The following is a 22494-nucleotide window of genomic DNA, read 5'->3' as shown; positions in this document are numbered from 1 at the left end:
AAAAGTAGGAAAATATGAAGGATTTACCAAAGAAATAATAAAAACACCGGCCAGGTCATGTGTTTGGCAGCCGTCTTAAAGAACATCAAACCTCTGCAGGAAAAAACAAGCTGGTACATTCTCTCAGTGCTTCAACAAACACACGAGTCATGGATATAAGAATACGTCTGTCATCGCTGCAGAGGTTTGGCCAGTCGCCTGTTGGAACCTCACCAGACTTAGACAGCTACAAGGTGAAGTGATGAGAAAGGTGAAGGTGGTCGGATGGAGAGCATTGACCTGTGAGAAGAATACCATTAAATATGGATTAGGACAAATGTAACCTTTGTTTTGGGTATAAGACTAATCATTGCGTGATAAAAGAAACAAATCAGATCTTGGCCTACACCCCAAAATACTGGCCGTTGCCCCAAGAGGTTAATTCATCATCAGTCGATAGCCGATGAGCTCTGATGTAGGTGTAAGAGTAAATAAACTATGGTGTGTTTAAATGTTTTATTATTTAAGACACGTTTCATTGTGTATATCTTGCAAAACCTCTCCCTGTAACATCCACTTATGTGCAATCAGCAGTTTCCCTTCATAGACGATTACTGAAAATGAAAGGTTTCAACCAGATTTCCTGTAAATTACAAAGAGCGAGATAAAGAAAGAAGGGAAATCACAGTGGGAGACGTGTGGACCTGTTGCTCTTGGATGATTCCAACTTCTGCAGGTTGGTGCCAGGTTTGGATGTTCAGCGTGTGTCATGCACTTCAAACCAGACCTCTGGTAGAACCCTCAGGAGCTGTCAGCCCCGTCACTCGTGTGGTGCAGCCCGGCTCTGATGAGGGGGATTAATAGAGAATTCCTTACCTTTAAACCTCTCAGCAAAACTGTCATTGGAGGCTGGAAAAACTGAGAGAGAGGATACATCACAAATGACAGAACAAGGCGCGTGTGTGTGTGTGTGTGTGCTTTAACATCAGCCCGTCCGCTGATAGACTAATATTCCAGTAAAAGCAGAATTTCATGCATTATTTTTTTCTCAATTTTTTTGGGCTGCAAACCCAGATGGACTGACCACATGACCTGGACTCAGCAATTTGATCGATGACCGTAAACCTCAGGAAGTCGATGCACAGATGGAGGCCAGCGCAGCAGAACAATGGGCCTGTCTACTGTCTGGCTCGCATTCGGAATGAAAGAATGCACCAGTGTTTTTACAGACAAGCGATAAATAGTGAGAACTTGCTGAAATGAAATGCCCAGAGGTTAACACAGCCTCGCAGCTGCTGTCAGGGGTTTGACGTTGTGTGTTAAGGATGAGAAACTTTCCACTTAGCGACTTGTTTTACATGATAGGACGTTCATTGACAACTGAAGGAGCGCTTGCCAGGGTAGGAAACATTTCATGCTCCCTTCTTAGTGATGTTGCTGCAAGTTGTTTCAAGTTGAACCCGAGCGGCTGTGGATAAGATAAGGTGGCGCTTCCTCACTCTGGTGTGTGTTAAGTTAGAAGACCAGAGTGTCAATCACTGCCTGTGAGGAAAGCAAATCCCTCTGGAAACACTGAGTCAACACACTGTCTGTCTGTACTCTGTCATATTCAGGGCATTACGGAATGTGTGAGCATGCATTCATAACAGAAATATGTATAGGATATACTTCATACCACAATTGTGTTAACTCAAATCAAGGGTTTGATATCACAGCTCATTCACCGCACAAGGACATCAATCGTCTCAATGAGCCTGATGTCATCAAGATACCTGAATTATTACTTTGGGGGGAAAAAAAGTGTTGAAAAACTCACAAACACCTCACAAAATTAAGTAAATTTGATTCATATCCATTTCAATGTTTTTTTTGTAATCTTCCTTAAACTAAAACAAGCAGTCCAACATATAAACAAACAGTATGAACACTTAACCTCCTTGGCTGGGGTAATTATTTAAAAGAAGATTTGTTTTATGTCTGCTTTGTAGGTGCGTGTGTATATTATGTGTGTGTCGTAGGGAGTTGAAGTTTCTGGTAAACAACTTGACAACACACAGGCTTTTATCTTTGTTCCCTCCTCGTTTCATTTGAAGTGTGAGGTCTGTTCTGAGGAAGGAGTTGAGACTCCTTTGCAGGAGGGGAAACTCACATTTGGCTCTGAGCTGGAAAGTTAAAAAGGCGTTTGACTTAACGGTGATGTGATTCCAGCTTCAACTGATCCTGAGTGGGATTTTACAGTGGGCGAGTGCAGGGGACAGAAAGTGGAGTTTATATTTCTCAGACTGGCTTTGTGTTAAACTACTCATGGATTTAAATGGCCAGCATTTGGGGGGGGGGGGGGGGGGGGGCTCTATGTTGCTCTAAAATTAAATCAAATCCCAGTGATTCTTTAACAATCACACAAAGTGCCCAGGTACTTCACATACAATCAGGGTGAGGATGCACACATGTACAAATTCAAATGACATTGAGCGTACTTGAAAAACGTTCTATACTTTTACCTCATCCACACAGGATATGACTGTCTGGAACCGATTCAACATGTGGTTCACTGCTTGTAATAACATTCAGTTCCTCCAAATGATTAAACAGCAGATGTTATGCAATGGCACTTTTCTGTTAAATGAACACAATATGACGACAATGAATCCTACATCTTGTCTTATTATCATTTTTTATATCTATTCAGCTTCCTGCAGCCCAAACCTCTAAACAAAGATGATAGAGATAAGACCATTTACATCTGGAGCATATATTTAAAACATCATTGAGTGCAGTTTAAACAAAATTCTCTCCAACTGTTTAATTTTACTTTGTAGTCACACAATCAGCCAGTAAATGATTTGTTTTTTATTCATAATACCACAATGTCACATAGGTGGTGGTGGTTTTGTTTGTCTATGTGTGTCTGTGTGTGTGTTTGTACTTGTTACGTCCTCTGGAATTCACCGACATGTTTAACATGGCCTCATGCAGAACACAGGCTTGGTTCACACCAAACACTCGTAAACACATTCGTACAAAACCTTTAGCAAAATTCTTCCACAAATTCCCACTAACACAAGTGCTCACCTTGTTTGCTCTGTGTCCTTAACGGCTGTTTAAGGAGCTTCAAATCTCATCATGTGTGAATGTAGTCAACGTATATTATGGTTCTTTCACAATAAATAAAATACAAAGTCTGTCTTCAGGCTGTAGGCACAGGAAGTGGATATCTGGTAATGTTTGATAAGAGTCCAAACCCCCCCCAACATACTCAAGGTCACACTCTGTACAGGGTGATCTGTCAGGTCATAAAAACCCACTGACACACACACACACACACACACACACACACACACACACAAACACAGCTTATGCAATACATTAAAAAATAGTTTTATTAGAGGACAAAGATCCTCCACATCCAATTCAGTTGAGAGAAAACAGCTCACTGATGAGTACGTTGCATAATGTAAAGTTTATGCCCTGATGAGCTTTGACAGCTGGAGCGCTGCAGAGTTTCAAATTTTGGCCTCCGACATTTTTGTAAAGTGATTAAAGTGTTTCTACAAAAGTGGAGTTTTAGAGAGTGAAAGTTATCCCCGTGTGGGATGACGCATGGCGGACTTGCCCTTTCCTCTTCCTGCCCGAGCTCTTTGTAGGCCAGCAACGAGACCTGCTCTGAGGGCTTTCTTCTGACTGGGCTTAGTGGGAGCTGGTTGTCCAGTCCACTCGACTTTATGTGACTGTTCTGTGAACTTTTGACTCCTCAAGACCTCAAAGCTGATTCACTGGTCCACTCTTATTTAATTTGTCAGTATTCAGATCTTCATCCTCTTAAATTTGTCACCGGGCTTCAATTTTCAGATCTGTTCTCACAAAAGAAGCTTAAAAGACCATTTACCTGCTGTTCTTTAACTCTAATTCTTGTATTATATGTTTTTTTGTGTAAATATTCACTCAGATCCTTGTATTTTCTAATGTTGTCTTTTCTCCTAATAACCAAATTAACTGTAATTCTCATCATTTTCTATGTATTTCTTTAACACATTAAAACACATGACTTTTCTCATGAATCAGGGTCGAAAACACTGTCAAACAATGTCATGCTTAGAGCATTTCACCTATTTTAATCTGCAACTTGTTTCTGTTTGCTCTGATTCAGAGGTTGAGTTGAGACATGGTGTTTACTGCATATGTTATATTTAAATCTTTACACCTGCATCATTAAAGCTGTAATAATCCATTGAATGTAGCTGTTTAATGATTATATGACATTTACCTCAGTCCTTCTGGCCTCTAATTGGTTGGTACTGTATCGGGGGTCCCACTGGCAGCCGGCTGGGCCATGTCGCTGGTTCTTCCCGCTCTTCAGCCGGTTCTTCCTCTTCTGTCCTAGATGAAATCCCTCTGGTGTGATCTGTGCTCTGTGTCCTCACTGCGGATGTTGTTTAACGGATGTTGGCCAGTAGCAACAATGAGTTTGAACTTTAATTACTCTCTTATAACATGTGGTTGCATAGGCAACTTCATATAAATAACATAACACAACTCACTCAGAGGTCAGACCTTCCCCCCCGTGCACGTGACCTGAACCTACGACCAGAGCCACTGTCCAACCTGCGTTTTAACAAAAGCAAATAACCCAATCAGTCCTGGAGATGCATCAGATATCGGCAATCAATCGGCCTGATCCTCAAACCGACTGGTGTGTGTGCATGTGTGTGTGTCTGTGTGTGTGCGTGCACCATACAGGCCTGCATTTGCATGGCCTCTCCAGGGAGCTGTCAGGGCTACACTGACGTTCTCCATGTCCGGAGTGGAAGACAAATTGGAGGTTATGCGTGGAAAAAATACCGACTGCTTACACACGTGTGACTACCCTTAGCATTTGTGTGCACACGTGCAGACGCCAGTGAGCCGGTGATGAAGATGGCGAAATGCAATGAAATCATAAACTCCCAGATGACTGAATGGACTCGACGGAGCAGAACGCAAAGCCGAGGTCACAAACTGCTGAACTTCAGACTCATGCTGTGAACGCAGAGGATGTTTTTTGTTGATCAAGGTTTTTTTGTATTGTGGCTTTTCTGCAGATCCTCTCCAGATGAAACATATTTCAGACTCATTAATCAGATATGCTGCCGGTCAGTGAACGTGAAAGCGTCCGGCTCCTGCTCTGTAACCTCCACACTTTACACAAGACTGTAAATGATGCAAAACGCTCCATTACTGTGTGGGGTCCTCGTGGAAACAGTCCGAAAGGCAACACTGTTCACACTTGTTTATATTTGTCATGGTTGCGTTATGTGTGTGTCTGGACAATGATGGATTGCACCATAGCTTGTTGACTGGGAGAGTCAGGTTTGTTTTTACTGGTCTTCAGTTACTGTTCAGCCGACGAGAAGAAATCTGAGCTCCAGGTAAGAATTTGTGTTGGGAAATTATGAGGTTTTCAGATTTAATAAACATCTGTTTATTACAGAAATACTCAGGCTACCTCTGTAATGGTTTCACATTTTCTAATCAAGTTGATCTGCCTGAGATAATAAATAATGACTGAAAGTTGGGAATCATGTAAGGATTCTCTGGCAAGGCGTGTTGGAAATATGAGAAAGCAAGATAGTTATTTAAGTTTTAGAAAGTTCATCTCATAATTAAAAAGCTGCCTAACATCAGAGCAGGTTAAAGAGCCACGCTAATGTTTTCTGCATGTGTTTGCATGGAATCACTTTCATTTTCCAAAGGTCCTGCAGGTTTTTGGGGATTTATTTTCCTCTCAGTGCTTTGCAGAGACGTAAAAATCGCTCTGGAGTTATTGGCGAACATGCATTTTGTTGCATTTATTATGTTTTGATCGGAGCTACTTTAGGATTATGTGATAATTCGCCACGGCTCAATTTCTGCAGCTCACTTTCAGATAGAAAGCTGCAACCAGCATCACCACAGGAAGACAGGCCGCTCCAAACAGGCAGAGTACTGCACGAGTCATTTTAAACCAAATCTGTGCAACTATGAAAATCCAACAATGACATCTGTCCATTCATCCGTTGTTGCTCATCTGGGTTTGTGTTATACAACAAATTCATGACCGTTTATAAATTGTCTGTTGATGTATGACCTGCATGATGTCATCATATCTTTGTGCTGATGTGGGATGATCCAAAGTGTTTCCATCATAGAACAGGCTCTTCGGTAACTGAACTTCTCCTTTGAGGTGTAATTAAAACCGCCCACTAAAACAAATAGAGGACCAATCAAAAGCTTGGATGGAGTCTGTAATCAGCTGTACATCATCTCACAGAACTCATCTGTCCTGTAATTCAGACTGGAGAGAAATTAGAGGTCAGTTTGCTTGTCTTTACTTTCATGGGCACACGTGAATAACAAACTATAAGGCCCTCCATGTATCGGAAACAAAACCAAAGTCACTCTGTACTTCTTGATTGAAAAACTGAGGGTGGATGTGCAGGAGGTTTCTTCCTGGAGCAGGTCGGCACACGAGAGATGGAAACTTCGTCAGGGTGTTTTTTATCGTCTTTATCTGTCAGCTGCCTGATCCGGAAACAGCACACTGAGATCATAGTCATCAGCATCTCCACCCCCAGAAACAGAGAAGACACACACACACACACACACACACACACACACACACACAGGCACACCTTTTCCTTCACCTAACCACAATCCAAATCTTCCCTTTAACCTTAACCAGGAGCTCAGACAGTGTTAATTGTTTCATAAAGTTTAAGCTGCACATTTTTCCACCTGCTGTTGCCAAAGAGTTTCCCTCACGCTCTGTGAATCTTCCGTGAACCTTTGCTTCTCTTAGACTCTCAGATTTCTGCGGAAGTTGCTCTCCCTTCTTTACCATCTTTATAAGACGGATCATTTTGTCTGAATCTCCTCCTGATGTGGAGGCGATTCAGCCCAAAGGGGTCAATTTCTCTCTGCAGTCCTTGGACAGATCGATGTGACACATGAACGTAATCGTTGATTCAAAAAATATCATTCGACACAACAAGACTTCAACTTGTCAAAACATGCAAAGGAAAACTTTAACTCCAAACAGCAAGTCACTGAATAAACAAACTCGCTCCTATAATCGGAGCACTGTTTGGTTTTGAACCTTCCCATTCATCGTGTGCACGGCTGCAGGGACCCTTGGTGCATGAGTCAGACAGAGTTTCCACACGGCCATTATCCTGTCCAGACCCCTGCTGACAAATGCAAATGGCTTGTGCAGACCGCAACAGCAATAACCCATTTGATATTGTAAAGGCAGATTGTATTTGTGCAGACTCAGGCTGTTACACAAGACACATGACTCCTGCAGGCTCGGCTGTGCAGGTTTCTGTGTTAATGCTTTTTGGATTGTTTAGCTTTCACTGCTAATTAAGTCGTAATTTCACGTTAATTCATGCGACAGATGCTCATGAGAGTCTGTCAAACAAACTGTGTCATCGATTAGAATCTGGTGCACAAGGTGTGTTGCCTTCCGTCGTGCTACAGTGAAGCAGGAATCACCAGTGAAAATAAGGAACTCGAACTATAAAAGCTGATGGGGAGCAGTTTCCTGTAATGTCCGCTAAACGCCGTGGGGGGGCAAGTTAAACACCAGTGCGCACAAAGTGGTTCTGAGCTATTCATTTATACTTTTAAAGTGTAATTGTCATGTAACCTCATATCAACCAAACATCCTGTGCAGAGTTGTCCCTCAATCAGCTCCAGTAAAGTGATAATTATTATCATGTGTGTGGAAATTAGAGTTACTTCTTCTTGGTGTCTGAGTCCTAAGAGTTTTTCTTGAGCTCCTGCTGTGGAAGATATTTGACCTTTGCCTGAGACACTGTTTCCTCCTCCATCCTCCTGCATGTTTTTACATGATACAAGGGGAAATCCTTTATTTTTAGTACACTGTGGTGAAATAGAGTTTCCACGGAGTCTTGGAAAAAACTGACGTAATTAGCATGGAAGAGGTGGGGAAGGGACATTCAAACTGGGTGTGACGAGGCTGTTGATTCTACATTCTCTGTCTGTGTGTTTCTTGTGTCTCTCAATAATTCCCAACGACTGTTCTCGACCACTGCTCCTCTACCAGATCCTCTCTTACACTGTGGCATTAACACTTTGACCCACTTTGCCTGATTTCTCTTATTTTTCTTGGAAAAACCATTTCAACTTGTTGCTGTGATGCTAATACTCAACAATCCCTCCTCGGAACAACCTTCCTATCACATGTTGGAGGTAAGAGGTTATTACCCCTCTATCTCTATATGAAGTTTCCAATCACAAGAGGGTGTAAATTAGCAGGCATTAGGACCCAGCAGAATGTGCTAAGTGTTCTTTTGTAGGTGAAGGAATGTGGACCTGCATTGTTTTTACCCTGAGAGAATCTGAGGGAACCAGGAAATGCAAAGAAGCCAGGGAGGACTCCGGAGAAAGAAGAACAGGGTATTATGAAAACTGACACACACTTTAATCAGGTCATTTTAAATATCAGAGACAGTGTATATATGCTCATTGTTCACTAAAAAAAATCTGTGCTGCTAGTTGTAACGCTGGTATAAAAGAGTTTACTGGTTGGACAAAACAGAAAGTTCGGCTTCTCAGGACCTGCAGCTGATTTACTGGCTTAGTGGCATCACCCCTATAAGATATATACATAAACACTTCCATCAGCTTTCCCAGGTGGAGGCCAGTAAGGACCGACTGGTAAGTGACACACACTTTGTAATGTCATTTCACGCCATGATTTCCATTCCATTCCATCAACCTGTGAATATAATAATAATGATTTTATTCTATTAACACTCATTCACTTTCATCAGAGATATCATGTTTTACTTACTTCGTTTTTACAGGCCCAGAGCAGACACGGTAATATTAAGTGGATAATTTTTTTATCCTTTGTAAAAATCTGTTGCACAAGGAGAAATATGAGTAAGTTCATCCAGGACTTTTCACCATACATGTCACAGCCGATGGATTAGATAACTTTGTCCCTCGGTTGCTCATCTCCTGCTATAAAACTAATATTTAGGCTGCAAGCAGGAGCGGGTCTTTCATCTTAGTGTTCGGGGGACGATAAACAGAGACATTTCTCAAGAGCCGATCATATTCTATATATATATATATATATATATAAAGTGTCCCCATGATCGTTGCTGTCTCTGGCCTTATCCTCTGTGCTGTTACACAATTCAACACAACAACCACACTAATGTCTTTACTTTCTACACATACAAGAAGGCTTTTACATCATAACTTGGAGACAAAAACGAACAAACTTACCTGAGAGTCTGTGCCTCACTCTGATTGTCCCTCTCTGTCCTCAGCTTGTGGCCTTTTCCTGAGGACACATCGGTGAAACATTTCCATAAGCATTTCATTACTTTCTTATGTCAACGCGCATCCGATATCACCAGTGTCCTTATACTTACATGGCATTTCGGTGCAGTGTTTTCCTCACAGGTTATTTACAGCAGCAGTGGGGAAACAGCACCAATTAACCGATCTAAAGCTAATAATATGTTGATTACATTTAGATGTCGTTTTTCAATGAATTAAGACAATTTATTTCCAAAATGCACCGTGGCAGCCATTTCACATGAAGTAAGAAAAGATAATGCACTTAGAACGTAATGGTTTTGGGTGAATTCATCTTAAATATTATATAAATATTACTACATTACCATTGACAACAGATCATGTATTTTATGTATGAAATCCACAATTGTTTATGTAACCAAGCATTCTTTGACATAAATACCTAAATATAAACACAGAGTTAGATTCAAGATTGAACTGAGAGGTGAAACAAACAATTTGAAGTCTGGTTAAATGTGAACGTGTTCTATTCCGATAGAATTAAAGCTTGTTTTTAGTGAACTGAGGAAAAACTCAGTAAACTCTGAGGTCACATTGCTCTAAGAGAGAGAGAGAGAGAGAAAGTGTGTGTTTGTGTGTGTGTGTTTGTGGAGGGGGGCGTGGTCGTGTGTGATCTTGCAACGCTGTTAAATCACTAGTGCAAAGGGAATGAGCTGATCTGTGATCAGAGCAGTCTGGAGAGTTCAGAGAGTGCGAGGGGGCATGTTGATGAGGTTACTCTCAGTAGGTGTAACATGTCTGAAACTCTAGACCTCCATGCTGGACCTGAATCTAAAAACATTGTTCAAATGGGTCTTTTTCTTGAATTAAAAAACTTTAATTACATCTTCTGTAATGGTCAAACAATGTACTTTAACTGTATATGGAGTAATTGATAGTGAAATGTTGGTTCTTCATGTATGAAAGTAAAGGACTTGAAAGCTTTAACCTCCACCATTAATCCTCAGAGAGAGGATTCAACATCCTACCTTCAACTAGAACCTGGAGTAGAGGAAGTCAACAGGTTATAAAATGTGGAGAAACTCACTGCAGCACATAACGAGGAGCAGGATTTATCTTTCCAGGTTTAACGTGGTATATGTGAAATTCTGGCTGCTTCAGGTTACACAAAATGGACTAACAACCTTGTGAAAGAGGTCAAAATAGTTTGAACTCAAATATGTAAGGAATCCTTTAGAGAGAATGTCAGTCTGCAGGCAGGCTGAACTACAGCTGCTGCTTTTGAAGCATGCCTGTGTGAACTTTAGGAACACGTTCATGCTGCAGGTCATATAGTAATGTGAGAATTTTCTTTGAAAACTCATGTTAAAATGCTTTAATTTCTCACTCCTGTATTTTAGGAACCATGCCCCTGTCTCGTGTCTGTGGAATATTGGTTCTCCTCAGTGTTGGTCTGATTTCCTTGCCCCCTCCTTGCCACGGAGGGAACATTCTGGTGTTTCCCATTGACGGCAGCTCCTGGCTCAACATGAAGCTGCTGCTGGAGGAGCTTCATGCCAGAGGACACAGCCTCACTGTGATCCGAGGCAGCACCACCTGGCACATCCCAGAGGAGTCTCCTCTTTACACATCCATTACAATTCAAATGGATGAGGGTATGGAGAACTTCTTTGAAGTTTACCTGCAGGAACAAATGAAGGTATGCCCTCATGGTTGATGTGTACTGGGCCCGACTGGGTCATCTGGTCAATAAATTATTAGAATTCGTATTTATTGGATTTTCTTAATACTTATTTTCTTACCGTTCTTTTCAGGCGCTGAGAGAAGGGGCGTCATTCCTAACTTCCTTCAAAATCACAAAGGATTTCATCTCCATGATATTCAAAGCTCATTCTATGTGCTCTGATGCCCTCATTCAAATGTTAGATGATGAAAGCCTGGTCAAAAGATTAAGGGACGCCCAATATGATCTTGTTCTCACTGACCCGGCCGTACCACCAGGGGTTCTGTTAGCAAAGTATCTCAAACTGCCACTGGTGCTACATGTTCGTTGGATCCCCAGCGGAGACGGACAATTTGCCATAGCCCCCTCCCCACTCTCTTATATCCCAGTGCCAGGATCGGGTTTGACCGACAAAATGAATTTCATGCAGAGGATCAAGAACCTTTTAATTTACGGCATCATATTGTTCCAGCACAAATTCATGGTCTGGCCAATCTACGATGTTGCCTGCAATAAATATATCGAGGGTGAATGTGACATCATCTCGATGCTTCAGGAGGCAGACATATGGCTGTTCAGGTCCGACTTTGTGTTCGACTTCCCTCGGCCCACGATGCCGAACGTCATCTACATCGGAGGGTTCCAGTGCAAACCGGCCCAGCCTCTGCCAGCGGACCTGGAGCAGTTCGTTCAGAGCGCTGGGGAGCATGGTGTGATCATCATGACTCTGGGAACCATGGTTGAGGCTTTACCAAAAGAGGCTGCAGATGAGATCGCCAGCGTCTTTGCCAAGATGCCTCAGAAGGTAACATAGTCGTTACTAAATGTTAAAAGCTAGAAATGTTCCAGAGAGACCTTGAGATATTTAATTGAAGCAATTAATCAACAAGAGATCAAGTAAAAAAACTAAATCAAAAACAAAAACAAAACCTTAGTAGCCTGTTGGGCCAAAAATGAATCATAATAAAGGTTACGGAAAACAGAGGGAGTGATCTCTTGATTCATGGTGAAATGTATTGATGTAAGTAGATAAATAGTTCCTCTATTATATTGCCATCTTTGAGTATCTTGGGTATCTCAGGCTGCAGCAGTGGAAACACCATCGTGTTGCTGTAAACACTGAAAACAGATGCTGCTTGTGAATATGTGGCATCTGTAGACGAGGGACTTCTGGCCTCCGTTTCTATTTTGACCGATCACGTTTGAGCAGGCTAAAGCTAACTGCAGGTAAACAATCCAGCAAATTGATATTGATTATTTTTGTTTACTGATCAGGTGATATGGCGACACAAAGGGGAGCGTCCCTCCACTTTGGGCGACAACACGCTCATCGTGGACTGGATGCCGCAGAGGGACCTCTTGGCTCACCCTCAGACCAAAGTCTTTGTAGCTCATGGAGGAACCAACGGAGTCCAGGAGGCCATTTACCATGGGGTGCCCGTGGTCGGCATACCCCTGTTCCTTGACCAGTTTGACAACCTTGTACGTTTGCGGGAGAGAGGAGCTGCCAAGATCATTGAGCTGGGCGATCTTAATGGACAGAGTTTCGAAAAAGGTCTTCAGGAAGTGCTCCTGCAGGACAGCTACAGACAGAACATGCAGAGACTCTCTAGCTTGCACAGAGATCAGCCTATAGCACCCATGGATCACGCTATCTTCTGGGTGGAGTATGTGATCCGTCACAAAGGGGCAGCACACCTGCGTACGGAGGCTTATAAGATGCCCTGGTACTCGTACTACAGTTTAGATGTTCTGTTAGTGTTGCTGACTGCTGCGGCTGCACTGCTGCTCTTTACTGTGGCTGTTTTCTGGTTCCTGTGCTGCAGAGGTAGAAGGAAGACAAAATCTAAAGCTGAATGAGTTTCAAAATTTTAAGAAATCTTATAGAATAGGTTCTCTAAAGCTCTGTAGACACAAACGTACTGTGCATCCTAAGGTATTTTATTTGTGCGTCTTTGTTATATAGGAAGTGAAATGACAACCAGTACCAGTACCAGTTGTGTTGAGGATTTTTGGGCTAAAACCAATTCAGATGTGTCAAACCTAACTTGTTATATGAATTGTCTATCATTTTATGTTGATAAGAGCAAAGATCAATATATTTGTATTATTTCAAAGGAAAGTCTCTGTGTCATTATTGCTACAGAATCAAATATACTGTTCATGTTCTCCAGTGTAAATCCCAAACTATGCTGAAGGTGGAATAGAATACAATAGAATACAATTGAAAAGAATAGAAAACCATTATTGTCAGTGTATAAGAGAAACCACTACAGCGAAATTAGAGGGGCTATTTTTGCAAAACCATGCACATTCATATAGAACAAAAACAAGAAATACTTAATATGCCTGAAGTGCTGAAAACGAGACTATCACAGCTGATGTTTTCTAGTCAGACTATGAGACCAAATACAAAGTAAAACAGAGACAACAACACACAGGAGCTGTCTCGACCACTGCTCCTCTGCCAGATCATCTCATAAACTGTGGTAATAACACGTTGACCCACTTTGCCTGATTTCTCTTCTGTTTCTCGGAAAAGCCTTTTCAACCTGTCACTGTGATGCTAATATTCAACAATTGTAACAACCCTCCTATCACATGTTTGGGTCAATGTTGGCCAGAGGTTATTTCTCCTCTATCTCTATATGAAGTTTCCAATCACGAGAGGCCTTAAAATGGGCAGACATTAGGACTCAGCAGAGAGTTCTCAATGTTACTTTGAAGGTAAGGAATTTGGCTCTCCCTGTATACATCCTGGGAAAATCTGAGGTAACCAGGAAATGCAAAGAAGTCGGAGAAGACTCTGGGAAAGGAGAAAAAAGTTACCGTTAAAAGTGACTCACACAATATGAAGGTCATCTTAAAATACGCTACTCAAAAAGATTAAGGGAACAACTAATTGTATCAGTTTAACAACAAGTCAGTTAAACTTCAGAAATATTTATTATTCCATTGAGGAAGAAGTGATAGTGAATTGATTTCACCTGCTTTGGAGGCAAAAGCAAGATAACCTTCGAAAAGGGAGTGGTTCTACATGTGGTGGCCACATACAGTTGCTCTCTCCTATTCCTTCCTGACTGATTCATCTCTAGCTCCTTCTTCTGCTTGTGTCCTTGTCACTACTGGTAGCAGGAGGCGGTAGCTGCAGCCCAATCAGGTTGCACAGGTAGTCCAGCTCCTCCAGGATGCAACATCCACACGTGCAGTCGCAAGAAGGTTTTCTGTGTCTCTCATCACAGTCTCAAGAGTATGGATGAGACAGCAGGAGACCAAACTAACAAACCAAACAATTGGCTGAATGATTAACATATTAAGCGAGAATAATCATAAGATGCAGGTTAATAAAAAATTGTAAATTTGCTCCACCTCAAACTAGTACAGCAATAAAATGCATCTTACAAATAAAGTTATCTGTAATCATAATGCTTTCACACGATCTGTGAACTTGCAACGCTGTTATCTCACTAGTGCAAAAGGGACTGAACTGATATGTGATCAGATCAGTGAGTGAGGGGGCATGTTGATGATGTTACTCTCCTATCTCCTGCATGCTCTACTCAGCTCAGGGGGGGCAAAAGTGTTGCTAGCAACGGAAGTAAATGTCGATCAATTCTTCTAACGTAAAAAAGAAACAGTAAAAAACATTGACTGACTTCAAACTGCTCCTGTGGTATTCAAATTCAACTCAAAAAAGCATAATTCACTCCATGTTTTAGTCTGAACGTCCTCCTGCTATCCTCCTGACACCCCAGGAGCAGTATCGAGGCATTTTCTTTTATTACGTCTGAAGAAGGGGTCCCATTGCCTTCAATTGTATTGGATTTGGCTGCAACACTGTTTACCCCGAAGCTCCAAAACTGTTTTGTGGACTCAAACACTTCACCCACCACCTCATAGTGGTGAGTAGAGAATGAGTGGATTTTCCTTTTTGTGTGAACTATCCCTTTGCCATGTTATGTGTGAAATTCCAGAAGGTTCAAGCTACCAAACCAATGGACCAATAACCTTATGAAAGAGGTCACATGTGTTCCCTTGTGAAAGAGAAAAACACTCATGAAACTACACAACTTCACACACTAGTTTGACAACATGATCAGGTTGTCAGTGATAAATCTACGAAGGCATATTGAATAAGAGGTTAATACTTAGGTTGTTAACTGCAGAAGATTGTCTATAGCATCATAGCTTTGTATGACACATACATTGTAACTCATTTACCGTTATGGACCAATCACATGTGGAGTTTGAACTCAAATATGCAAGGAATCCTTTAGAGGGAATGTCAGCGTGCAGGCAGGCAGAACTACGGCTGCCACTCTCAAGCATGGGTGAGTGAATCTCAGGAGTATATTCATGTTGTTGATAGTATTATAATTTTCACTTTATAAACTTGTGAAAACTCACATATTAAAATGCAATTGTTTCTCACTCCTGTATTTTAGGAACCATGCCCCTGTCTCGTGTCTGTGGAATATTGGTTCTCCTCAGCGTTGGTCTGATTTCCATCCCCCCTCATTGCCACGGAGGGAACATTCTGGTGTTTCCCATTGACGGCAGCCACTGGATCAACATGAAGCTGCTGCTGGAGGAGCTTCATGCCAGAGGACACAGCCTCACTGTGATCCGGAGCAGCAAAAGCTGGTACATCCCAGAGGAGTCTCCTCTTTACACATCCATTACAATTCAAATGGATGAGAGTCTGGAGAACTTCTTTGATGAGTTCCTGCAGCAACACATGAAGGTATGCCATCATGGTTGATGTTCTGGGACACACTCGGTCATCTAGTCATTTAAATATTACAATTCATATTAATTGGATTTTCTTCATACTTATTTTCTCACGATTTTTTCAGGTTCTGAGAGACGGGGCGTCAATTCTAACTACCATCAAAATCACAAAGGATTTCCTCTCCATGATAACTCATGCTCATTCCATTTGGTATGATGCCATCAGTCAATTATTAGATGATGAAAATATGGTAAAAAGATTAAGGGAAGCCCAATATGATCTTGTTCTCACTGACCCGGCCGTAGCACCAGGGGTTCTGTTAGCAAAGTATCTCAAACTGCCCCTGGTGCTAAATGTTCGGTGGATCCCTGGTGGAGACGGACAGTTTGCCATAGCCCCCTCCCCGCTCTCTTATATCCCAGTGCCAGGATCGGGTTTAACCGACAAAATGAATTTCATGCAGAGGATCAAGAACCTGTTTTTCTACGGCATCATATTGTTCCAGAACAAATTCTTGATCGGGCCAATCTACGATGTTGCCTGCAGTAAATACATTGAGGGTGAATGTGACATCATCTCGATGCTTCAGGAGGCAGACATATGGCTGTTCAGGTCAGACTTTGTGTTCGACTTCCCTCGGCCCACGATGCCGAACGTCATCTACATCGGAGGGTTCCAGTGCAAACCGGCCCAGCCTCTGCCAGCGGACCTGGAGCAGTTCGTTCAGAGCGCTGGGGAGCATGGTGTGATCATCATGACTCTTGGAACCTTGGTCAACGCCTTACCCAAAGAGGCTGCAGATGAGATCGCCAGCGCCTTTGCCAAGATGCCTCAGAAGGTAAAGTCCTTGTTATTAAATGTTAAAAGCTAAAAGTGTGCCACAGAGCAATTTATCAACAGCAGATGAATTAAAAAAAAACTGAAATGCATCGGATGACTTTTTTTTAAATCGATCTACATTCACATGCAGATAGCTGTTATTAAAGATTAACCAACATGTCATCTATACCTAACATTGCTACAATAAGATTCACTGTTTGTGATTTGCTTGGAAAAAAGTTTTGACTAGTCTGATGTGTGAAAGAAAATATTTGGAATATCCAAGTGCTAAAAAAAGGTCAACTGGACTTGCTTGAGTTTCACCTTCTTTCAGACTTCTTCACTTCTAACTGACTGCTGGGACTCCAAGGTATTACTGACTTGTGGGAGTTGTTAGGAGTTGTTGAGTCCTTCAGGTAACCTCAATGACTCCTAATGACCCAACTAGTTAAATTAGAACATTTTAAGCACACCTGGATATACCTTTAAACAGTGTACAGATAATGGAAGATGGAGTCGATTGAGGAGGATGGAGGGATTGATATCCCTTCACTACACAGGAAGCCTCAATAGATTGGCGTTTGGTCCCAGGGGCTAATTCATCATCAAATGATGGCCAATGGGCTCCCAGATTATTGTTGCCGTATTGTCTGTCTGCTCATGAACAGAAATGCAGCAAATTCATGTTGATCCTTTTTGTTTACTGATCAGGTGATATGGCGACACAAAGGGGAGCATCCCTCCACTTTGGGAAACAACACGCTCATCGTGGACTGGATGCCGCAGAGGGACCTCTTGGCTCACCCTCAGACCAAAGTCTTTGTAGCTCATGGAGGAACCAACGGAGTCCAGGAGGCCATTTACCACGGGGTGCCAGTGCTCGGCATACCCCTGTTCTTTGACCAGTTTGACAACCTTGTACGTTTGAAGGAGAGAGGAGCTGCCAAGATCATTGAGCTGGGCGATCTTAATGGACAGAGTTTCAAACAAGGTCTTCAGGAGGTGCTACTGCAGGACAGCTACAGACAGAACATGCAGAGACTCTCTAGCTTGCACAGAGATCAGGCAATAGCACCCATGGATCACGCTATCTTCTGGTTGGAGTATGTGATCCGTCACAAAGGGGCAGCACACCTGCGTACGGAGGCTTATAAGATGCCCTGGTACTCGTACTACAGTTTAGATGTTCTGTTAGTGTTGCTGACTGCTGCAGCTGCACTGGTGCTCTTTACTGTGGCTGTTTTCTGGTTCCTGTGCTGCAGAGGTAGAAGGAAGACAAAAGCTAAAGCTGAATGAGTTTCAAAATGTTTAGATATCTTATAGAATAGGTTCTCTAAAGCTCTGTAGACACAAACGTACTGTGCATCCTAAGGTATCTTATTCGTGCGTCTTTGTTACATAGGAAGTAAAATGAAAACCAGTACCAGTACCAGTTGTGTTGAGGATTTTTGGGCTAAAACCAATTTAGATGTGTCAAACCTAACTTGTTATATGAATTGTCTATAATTTTATGTTGATCAAGGCAAAGATCAGTATATTTGTATTATTTCAAAGGAAAGTCTCTGTGTCATTATTGCTACAGAATCAAATATACTGTTCATGTTCCCCAGTGTAAATCCCAAACTAGGTTGTAGGTGGAATAGAATAGAATAGAATTTAAAAGAATAGAAAACCTTTATTGTCAGTGTATAAGAGAAAGCAGTACAAGAAATAAGAGGTCCTATTTCCCCAAAAGAACGCACATTCTTACAAATAATAACAAAAGAAGAAATACTAAATATGCCTGATGTGCTGAAAACCGAGACTGTCACAGCTGATGTTTTCTGTTCAGACTTTGAGACCAAATACATAGTAAAAAGAGTGACAACAACACACAGGAACTGTCTCGACCGCTGCTCCTCCGCCAGGTAATCTCATAAACTGTGGTATTAACACGTTGACCCACGTTGAAAATTCCCCCATTCTCAACTCACTGCAATGCCGATGGAGGGGTGGGTGAAGCGTTAGAGTCCAAATATCACTTTTGGAGTTTCAGGGGGGTTCACGTTGTTGTTGCAAACGGAAGTACATGGGGATCAATTCTTCTAACGTAAAAAAAAACAACAGTAAAAAACATTGACTGACTCCAAACTACTCCTGTGGTGTTCAAATTCAACTCAAAAAGGCTGCACCTACTCCAGGTTTTAGCCTGAACGTCCGTTGCTATCCTCCTGCCCAGAGCCGCGTTCGAGCGCACACACCGCACAAGCTTGCGCATTTGTGCTCTCACCAAAAAAGGCCCGTGACGACATCACTTCCTCCAGTAACTTCAGCTAGACAGCTTATGCTACTTTGACTAGCATGCTACTGGAACTAGTGAATCTACCTGAACTAGAGATGCTACTGGAACTAGCGATGCTCCAGGTAATTATCGTAGGTTTCCGCTGATCTCGTCTCGTGCACACCTCGGGCGAGAGCTTGTGTGTAGTGCATGTGCTCGAACATGAACGCGCCTCTAGAGGAGGATATCAGAGGATATTAAGACTTAAAACATGGTGCAAATGACACCGTTTCTAGGCGAAACTTGAATGTCTGGGCTTATGGACACTTGGAGGACACCACAGGAGCAGTATGGAGGCATTTTTTTTATTACATCTGAAGAAGTGGGCCCATTGCCTTCAATTGTATTTGATCTGGCTGCAAAACTGTTTACCCCTGAAACTCCAAAACTGTTTTGTGGACTCAAACACTTCATCCACCACCTCATAGTGGTGAGTAGAGAATGAGTGGATTGTCATTTTTGGGTGAACTATCCCTTTGCCATGTTGTGTGTGAAATTCCAGAAGGTTCAAGTTACCCAACCTGGACATATAACCTTATGAAAGAGGTCACATGTGTTTAATAGTGACAGAGAAAAAACACTCATGAAACTTCACACAACTTCACACACTAGTTTGACAACATGATCAGGTTGTCAGTGATAAATCTAGGAAGGCATATTAAATAAGAAGTTAATACTTTGGTTGTTAACTGCAGAAGATTGTCTGCAGCATCATAGCTTTTATGGCACATGCATTGTAACTCATTTACCGTCATGGACCAATCAGATGTGGAGTTTGAACTCAAATATGCAAGGAATCCTTTAGAGGGAATGTCAGGTTGCAGGCAGGCAGAACTACGACTGCCACTCTCAAGAATGGGTGAGTGAATCTCAGGAACATGTTCATGTTTTTGATAGTATTATAATTTTCACTTTATAAACTTGTGAAAACTCACATATTAAAATGCAATTGTTTCTCACTCCTGTATTTTAGGAACCATGCCCCTGTCTCGTGTCTGTGGAATATTGGTTCTCCTCAGCGTTGGTCTGATTTCCATCCCCCCTCCTTGCCACGGAGGGAACATTCTGGTGTTCCCCCTTGACGGCAGCCACTGGATCAACATGAAGCTGCTGCTGGAGGAGCTTCATGCCAGAGGACACAGCCTCACTGTGATCCGGGGCAGCAACAGCTGGTACATCCCAGAGGAGTCTCCTCTTTACACATCCATTACAATTAAAATGGATGTGACTATGGAGAACTTCTTTGATGAGTACCTGCAGGAACAAATGAAGGTATGCTATCATGTTTGATGTACTAGCCCCCATTGGGTCATCAAGTCATTTAAATATTACAGTTCATATTTATTGGATTTTTTTTAATACTTATTTTCTTTAAAAAAAAATTCAGGCGCTGAGAGACGGGGCGTCAATTCTTACTTCCATCAAAATCACAAAGGATTTCATCTCCATGATAACTCAGGCTCATTCTATCTGGTATGGTGCCATCAGTCAATTATTAGATGATGAAAATATGGTCAAAAGACTAAGGGACGCCCGATATGATCTTGTTCTCACCGACCCGGCCATAGCACCAGGGGTTCTGTTAGCAAAGTTTTTCAAACTGCCCCTGGTGTTAAATGTTCGTTGGATCACCAGTGGAGACGGACAATTTGCGATAGCCCCCTCCCCACTCTCTTATATCCCAGTGCCAGGATCGGGTTTAACCGACAAAATGAATTTCATACAGAGGATCAAGAACCTGTTATTCTACGGCATCATATTGTTCCAGCAAAAATTCCTGATCGGGCCAATCTACGATGTTGCCTGCAGTAAATATATCGAGGGTGAATGTGACATCATCTCGATGCTTCAGGATGCAGACATATGGCTGTTCAGGTCAGACTTTGTGTTCGACTTCCCTCGGCCAACAATGCCGAACGTCATCTACATCGGAGGGTACCAGTGCAAACCGGCCCAGCCTCTGCCAGCGGACCTGGAGCAGTTCGTTCAGAGCGCTGGGGAGCATGGTGTGATCATCATGACTCTGGGAACCTTGGTGAATGCTTTACCCAAAGAGGCTGCAGATGAGATCGCCAGCGTCTTTGCCAAGATGCCTCAGAAGGTAACTTACTCGTTAAATGTTAAAAGCTAGAAATGTGTCACAGAGCAATTAATCAACAGCAGATGAAATAAAAAAACACTGAAATTAACCAAAAAGTAATCTAGACCTAACAAACCTACAATAAGATTCACTGTTTGCGATTTGTTTGGAAAAAAGTGTGACTAGTGTGATGTGTGAAAGAAACTATTTGGAATATCCAAATGCTAAATAAAAGGTTAACTGGACTTGGTTGAGTTTCACCTTCTTTCAGGCTTCCTCAGTTCTAACTGACTGCTGGGACTCCCAGGTATTAGTGTCTTCTGGGAGTTGTTAGGAGTTGTTGAGGCCTTCAGGTAACCTCAATGACTCCTAATGACCCTACTCGTTAAATTAGAACTTTTTAGAACACCTGGATCTGCACACCTTTAAACAATGTACAGATAATGGAAGATGGAGTCGATTGACCCGGATATCCCTTCACTACACAGGAAGTCTCAATAGATTGGCCTTTGGTCCAAGAGACTAATTCATCATCAGATGATGGCCAATGGGCTCCCAGATTGGTGTTGCCGTATTATCTGTCTGCTCATGAACAGAGGTCCAGCTAATTGATATTGATCCTTTTTGTTTACTGATCAGGTGATATGGCGACACAAAGGGGAGCGTCCCTCCGCTTTGGGAAACAACACGCTCATCGTGGACTGGATGCCGCAGAGGGACCTCCTGGGCCACCCTCAGACCAAAGTCTTTGTAGCTCATGGAGGAACCAACGGAGTCCAGGAGGCCATTTACCACGGGGTTCCCGTGGTCGGCATACCCCTGTTCTTTGACCAGTTTGACAACCTTGTACGTTTGAAGGAGAGAGGAGCTGCCAAGATCATTCAGCTGGGCGATCTTAATGGACAGAGTTTCAAACAAGTTCTTCAGGAAGTGCTCCTGCAGGACAGCTACAGACAGAACATGCAGAGACTTTCTAGCTTGCACAGAGATCAGGCAATAGCACCCATGGATCACGCTATCTTCTGGGTGGAGTATGTGATCCGTCACAAAGGGGCAGCACACCTGCGTACGGAGGCTTATAAGATGCCCTGGTACTCGTACTACAGTTTAGATGTTCTGTTAGTGTTGCTGACTGCTGCGGCTGCACTGCTGCTCTTTACTGTGGCTGTTTTCTGGTTCCTGTGCTGCAGAAGTAGAAGGAAGACAAAATCTAAAGATGAATGAGTTTCAAAATGTTTAGAAATCTTCTAGAACAGGTTCTCTAAAGCTCTGTAGACACAAATGTACTGTGCATCCTACGGTATCTCATTTGTGCGTCTTTGTTATACAGGAAGTAAAATGACAACCAGTAGCACCATTAGCTATCACTGTTTCATCATGGAATCATATTCGGTTAAAAATTACATCATTGCGGATTGGTGTGTTGGGGATTTTTGGGCTAAAACTAATTTAGATGTGACAAACCTAACTTGTTATATGAATTGTCAACATTTTTTAGATTGATTAGAGCAAAGATCAATACATTTGTA

The 22494-nt window shown here is 42.3% G+C and overlaps 3 protein-coding genes across 9 annotated transcripts; all 3 read left to right on the top strand.

Moving 5' to 3' along the window:
• Positions 1-5287: 5287 nt before the first annotated feature.
• Positions 5288-13177, top strand: LOC128457200 (UDP-glucuronosyltransferase 1A5). 5 transcript variants are annotated; one of them, XM_053441780.1, is made up of 5 exons: positions 8363-8415; positions 8644-8676; positions 10692-10990; positions 11106-11819; positions 12290-13176. In XM_053441780.1, the coding sequence occupies exons 3-5, from the start codon at positions 10697-10699 to the stop codon at positions 12872-12874; spliced, it is 1593 nt and encodes a 530-aa protein (XP_053297755.1). In that variant the 5' UTR covers positions 8363-8415; positions 8644-8676; positions 10692-10696; the 3' UTR covers positions 12875-13176. The 5 variants fall into 5 exon arrangements, with proteins under 5 accessions (XP_053297756.1, XP_053297758.1, XP_053297754.1 ...); XM_053441781.1 differs by lacking the exons at positions 8363-8415; positions 8644-8676 and adding an exon at positions 5288-5384 and having other exon boundaries at positions 12290-13177; XM_053441783.1 differs by lacking the exons at positions 8363-8415; positions 8644-8676 and adding an exon at positions 8069-8208 and having other exon boundaries at positions 12290-13177.
• LOC128457198 (UDP-glucuronosyltransferase 2C1) lies at positions 8585-18354 on the top strand. 3 transcript variants are annotated; one of them, XM_053441776.1, is made up of 5 exons: positions 14574-14916; positions 15261-15345; positions 15460-15758; positions 15871-16584; positions 17277-18351. In XM_053441776.1, the coding sequence occupies exons 2-5, from the start codon at positions 15297-15299 to the stop codon at positions 17859-17861; spliced, it is 1647 nt and encodes a 548-aa protein (XP_053297751.1). In that variant the 5' UTR covers positions 14574-14916; positions 15261-15296; the 3' UTR covers positions 17862-18351. The 3 variants fall into 3 exon arrangements, with proteins under 3 accessions (XP_053297752.1, XP_053297751.1, XP_053297750.1); XM_053441777.1 differs by lacking the exons at positions 14574-14916; positions 15261-15345 and adding an exon at positions 8585-8676 and having other exon boundaries at positions 17277-18354; XM_053441775.1 differs by lacking the exon at positions 14574-14916 and having other exon boundaries at positions 14978-15345.
• A 1126-nt stretch (positions 18355-19480) lies between these two features.
• Positions 19481-22494, top strand: LOC128456962 (UDP-glucuronosyltransferase 2C1). The gene is made up of 4 exons (XM_053441411.1): positions 19481-19744; positions 19859-20157; positions 20273-20986; positions 21605-22494. The coding sequence occupies exons 1-4, from the start codon at positions 19615-19617 to the stop codon at positions 22187-22189; spliced, it is 1728 nt and encodes a 575-aa protein (XP_053297386.1). The 5' UTR covers positions 19481-19614; the 3' UTR covers positions 22190-22494.

The sequence above is a fragment of the Pleuronectes platessa genome, chromosome 15 (assembly GCF_947347685.1).
Source record: "Pleuronectes platessa chromosome 15, fPlePla1.1, whole genome shotgun sequence".
Taxonomy (NCBI): domain Eukaryota; kingdom Metazoa; phylum Chordata; class Actinopteri; order Pleuronectiformes; family Pleuronectidae; genus Pleuronectes; species Pleuronectes platessa.
The sequence above is the reverse complement of the archived record's forward strand: the minus strand, read 5'-3'. Positions and strand labels throughout refer to the sequence as shown.

Bases quoted from the DNA above. Each gene is read 5' to 3' on its own strand.
- LOC128457198 (XM_053441775.1), top strand. From the start codon at position 15,240: ATGGACCAATCACATGTGGAGTTTGAACTCAAATATGCAAGGAATCCT. The intron at 15,346-15,459 runs GTGAGTGAATCT...CCTGTATTTTAG, and splicing joins GCTGCCACTCTCAAGCATGG to GAACCATGCCCCTGTCTCGT. The intron at 15,759-15,870 runs GTATGCCATCAT...CGATTTTTTCAG, and splicing joins TCCTGCAGCAACACATGAAG to GTTCTGAGAGACGGGGCGTC.
- LOC128456962 (XM_053441411.1), top strand. From the start codon at position 19,615: ATGCATTGTAACTCATTTACCGTCATGGACCAATCAGATGTGGAGTTT. The intron at 19,745-19,858 runs GTGAGTGAATCT...CCTGTATTTTAG, and splicing joins ACTGCCACTCTCAAGAATGG to GAACCATGCCCCTGTCTCGT. The intron at 20,987-21,604 runs GTAACTTACTCG...TTTACTGATCAG, and splicing joins TTGCCAAGATGCCTCAGAAG to GTGATATGGCGACACAAAGG.
- LOC128457200 (XM_053441781.1), top strand. From the start codon at position 10,697: ATGCCCCTGTCTCGTGTCTGTGGAATATTGGTTCTCCTCAGTGTTGGT. The intron at 10,991-11,105 runs GTATGCCCTCAT...CGTTCTTTTCAG, and splicing joins ACCTGCAGGAACAAATGAAG to GCGCTGAGAGAAGGGGCGTC. The intron at 11,820-12,289 runs GTAACATAGTCG...TTTACTGATCAG, and splicing joins TTGCCAAGATGCCTCAGAAG to GTGATATGGCGACACAAAGG.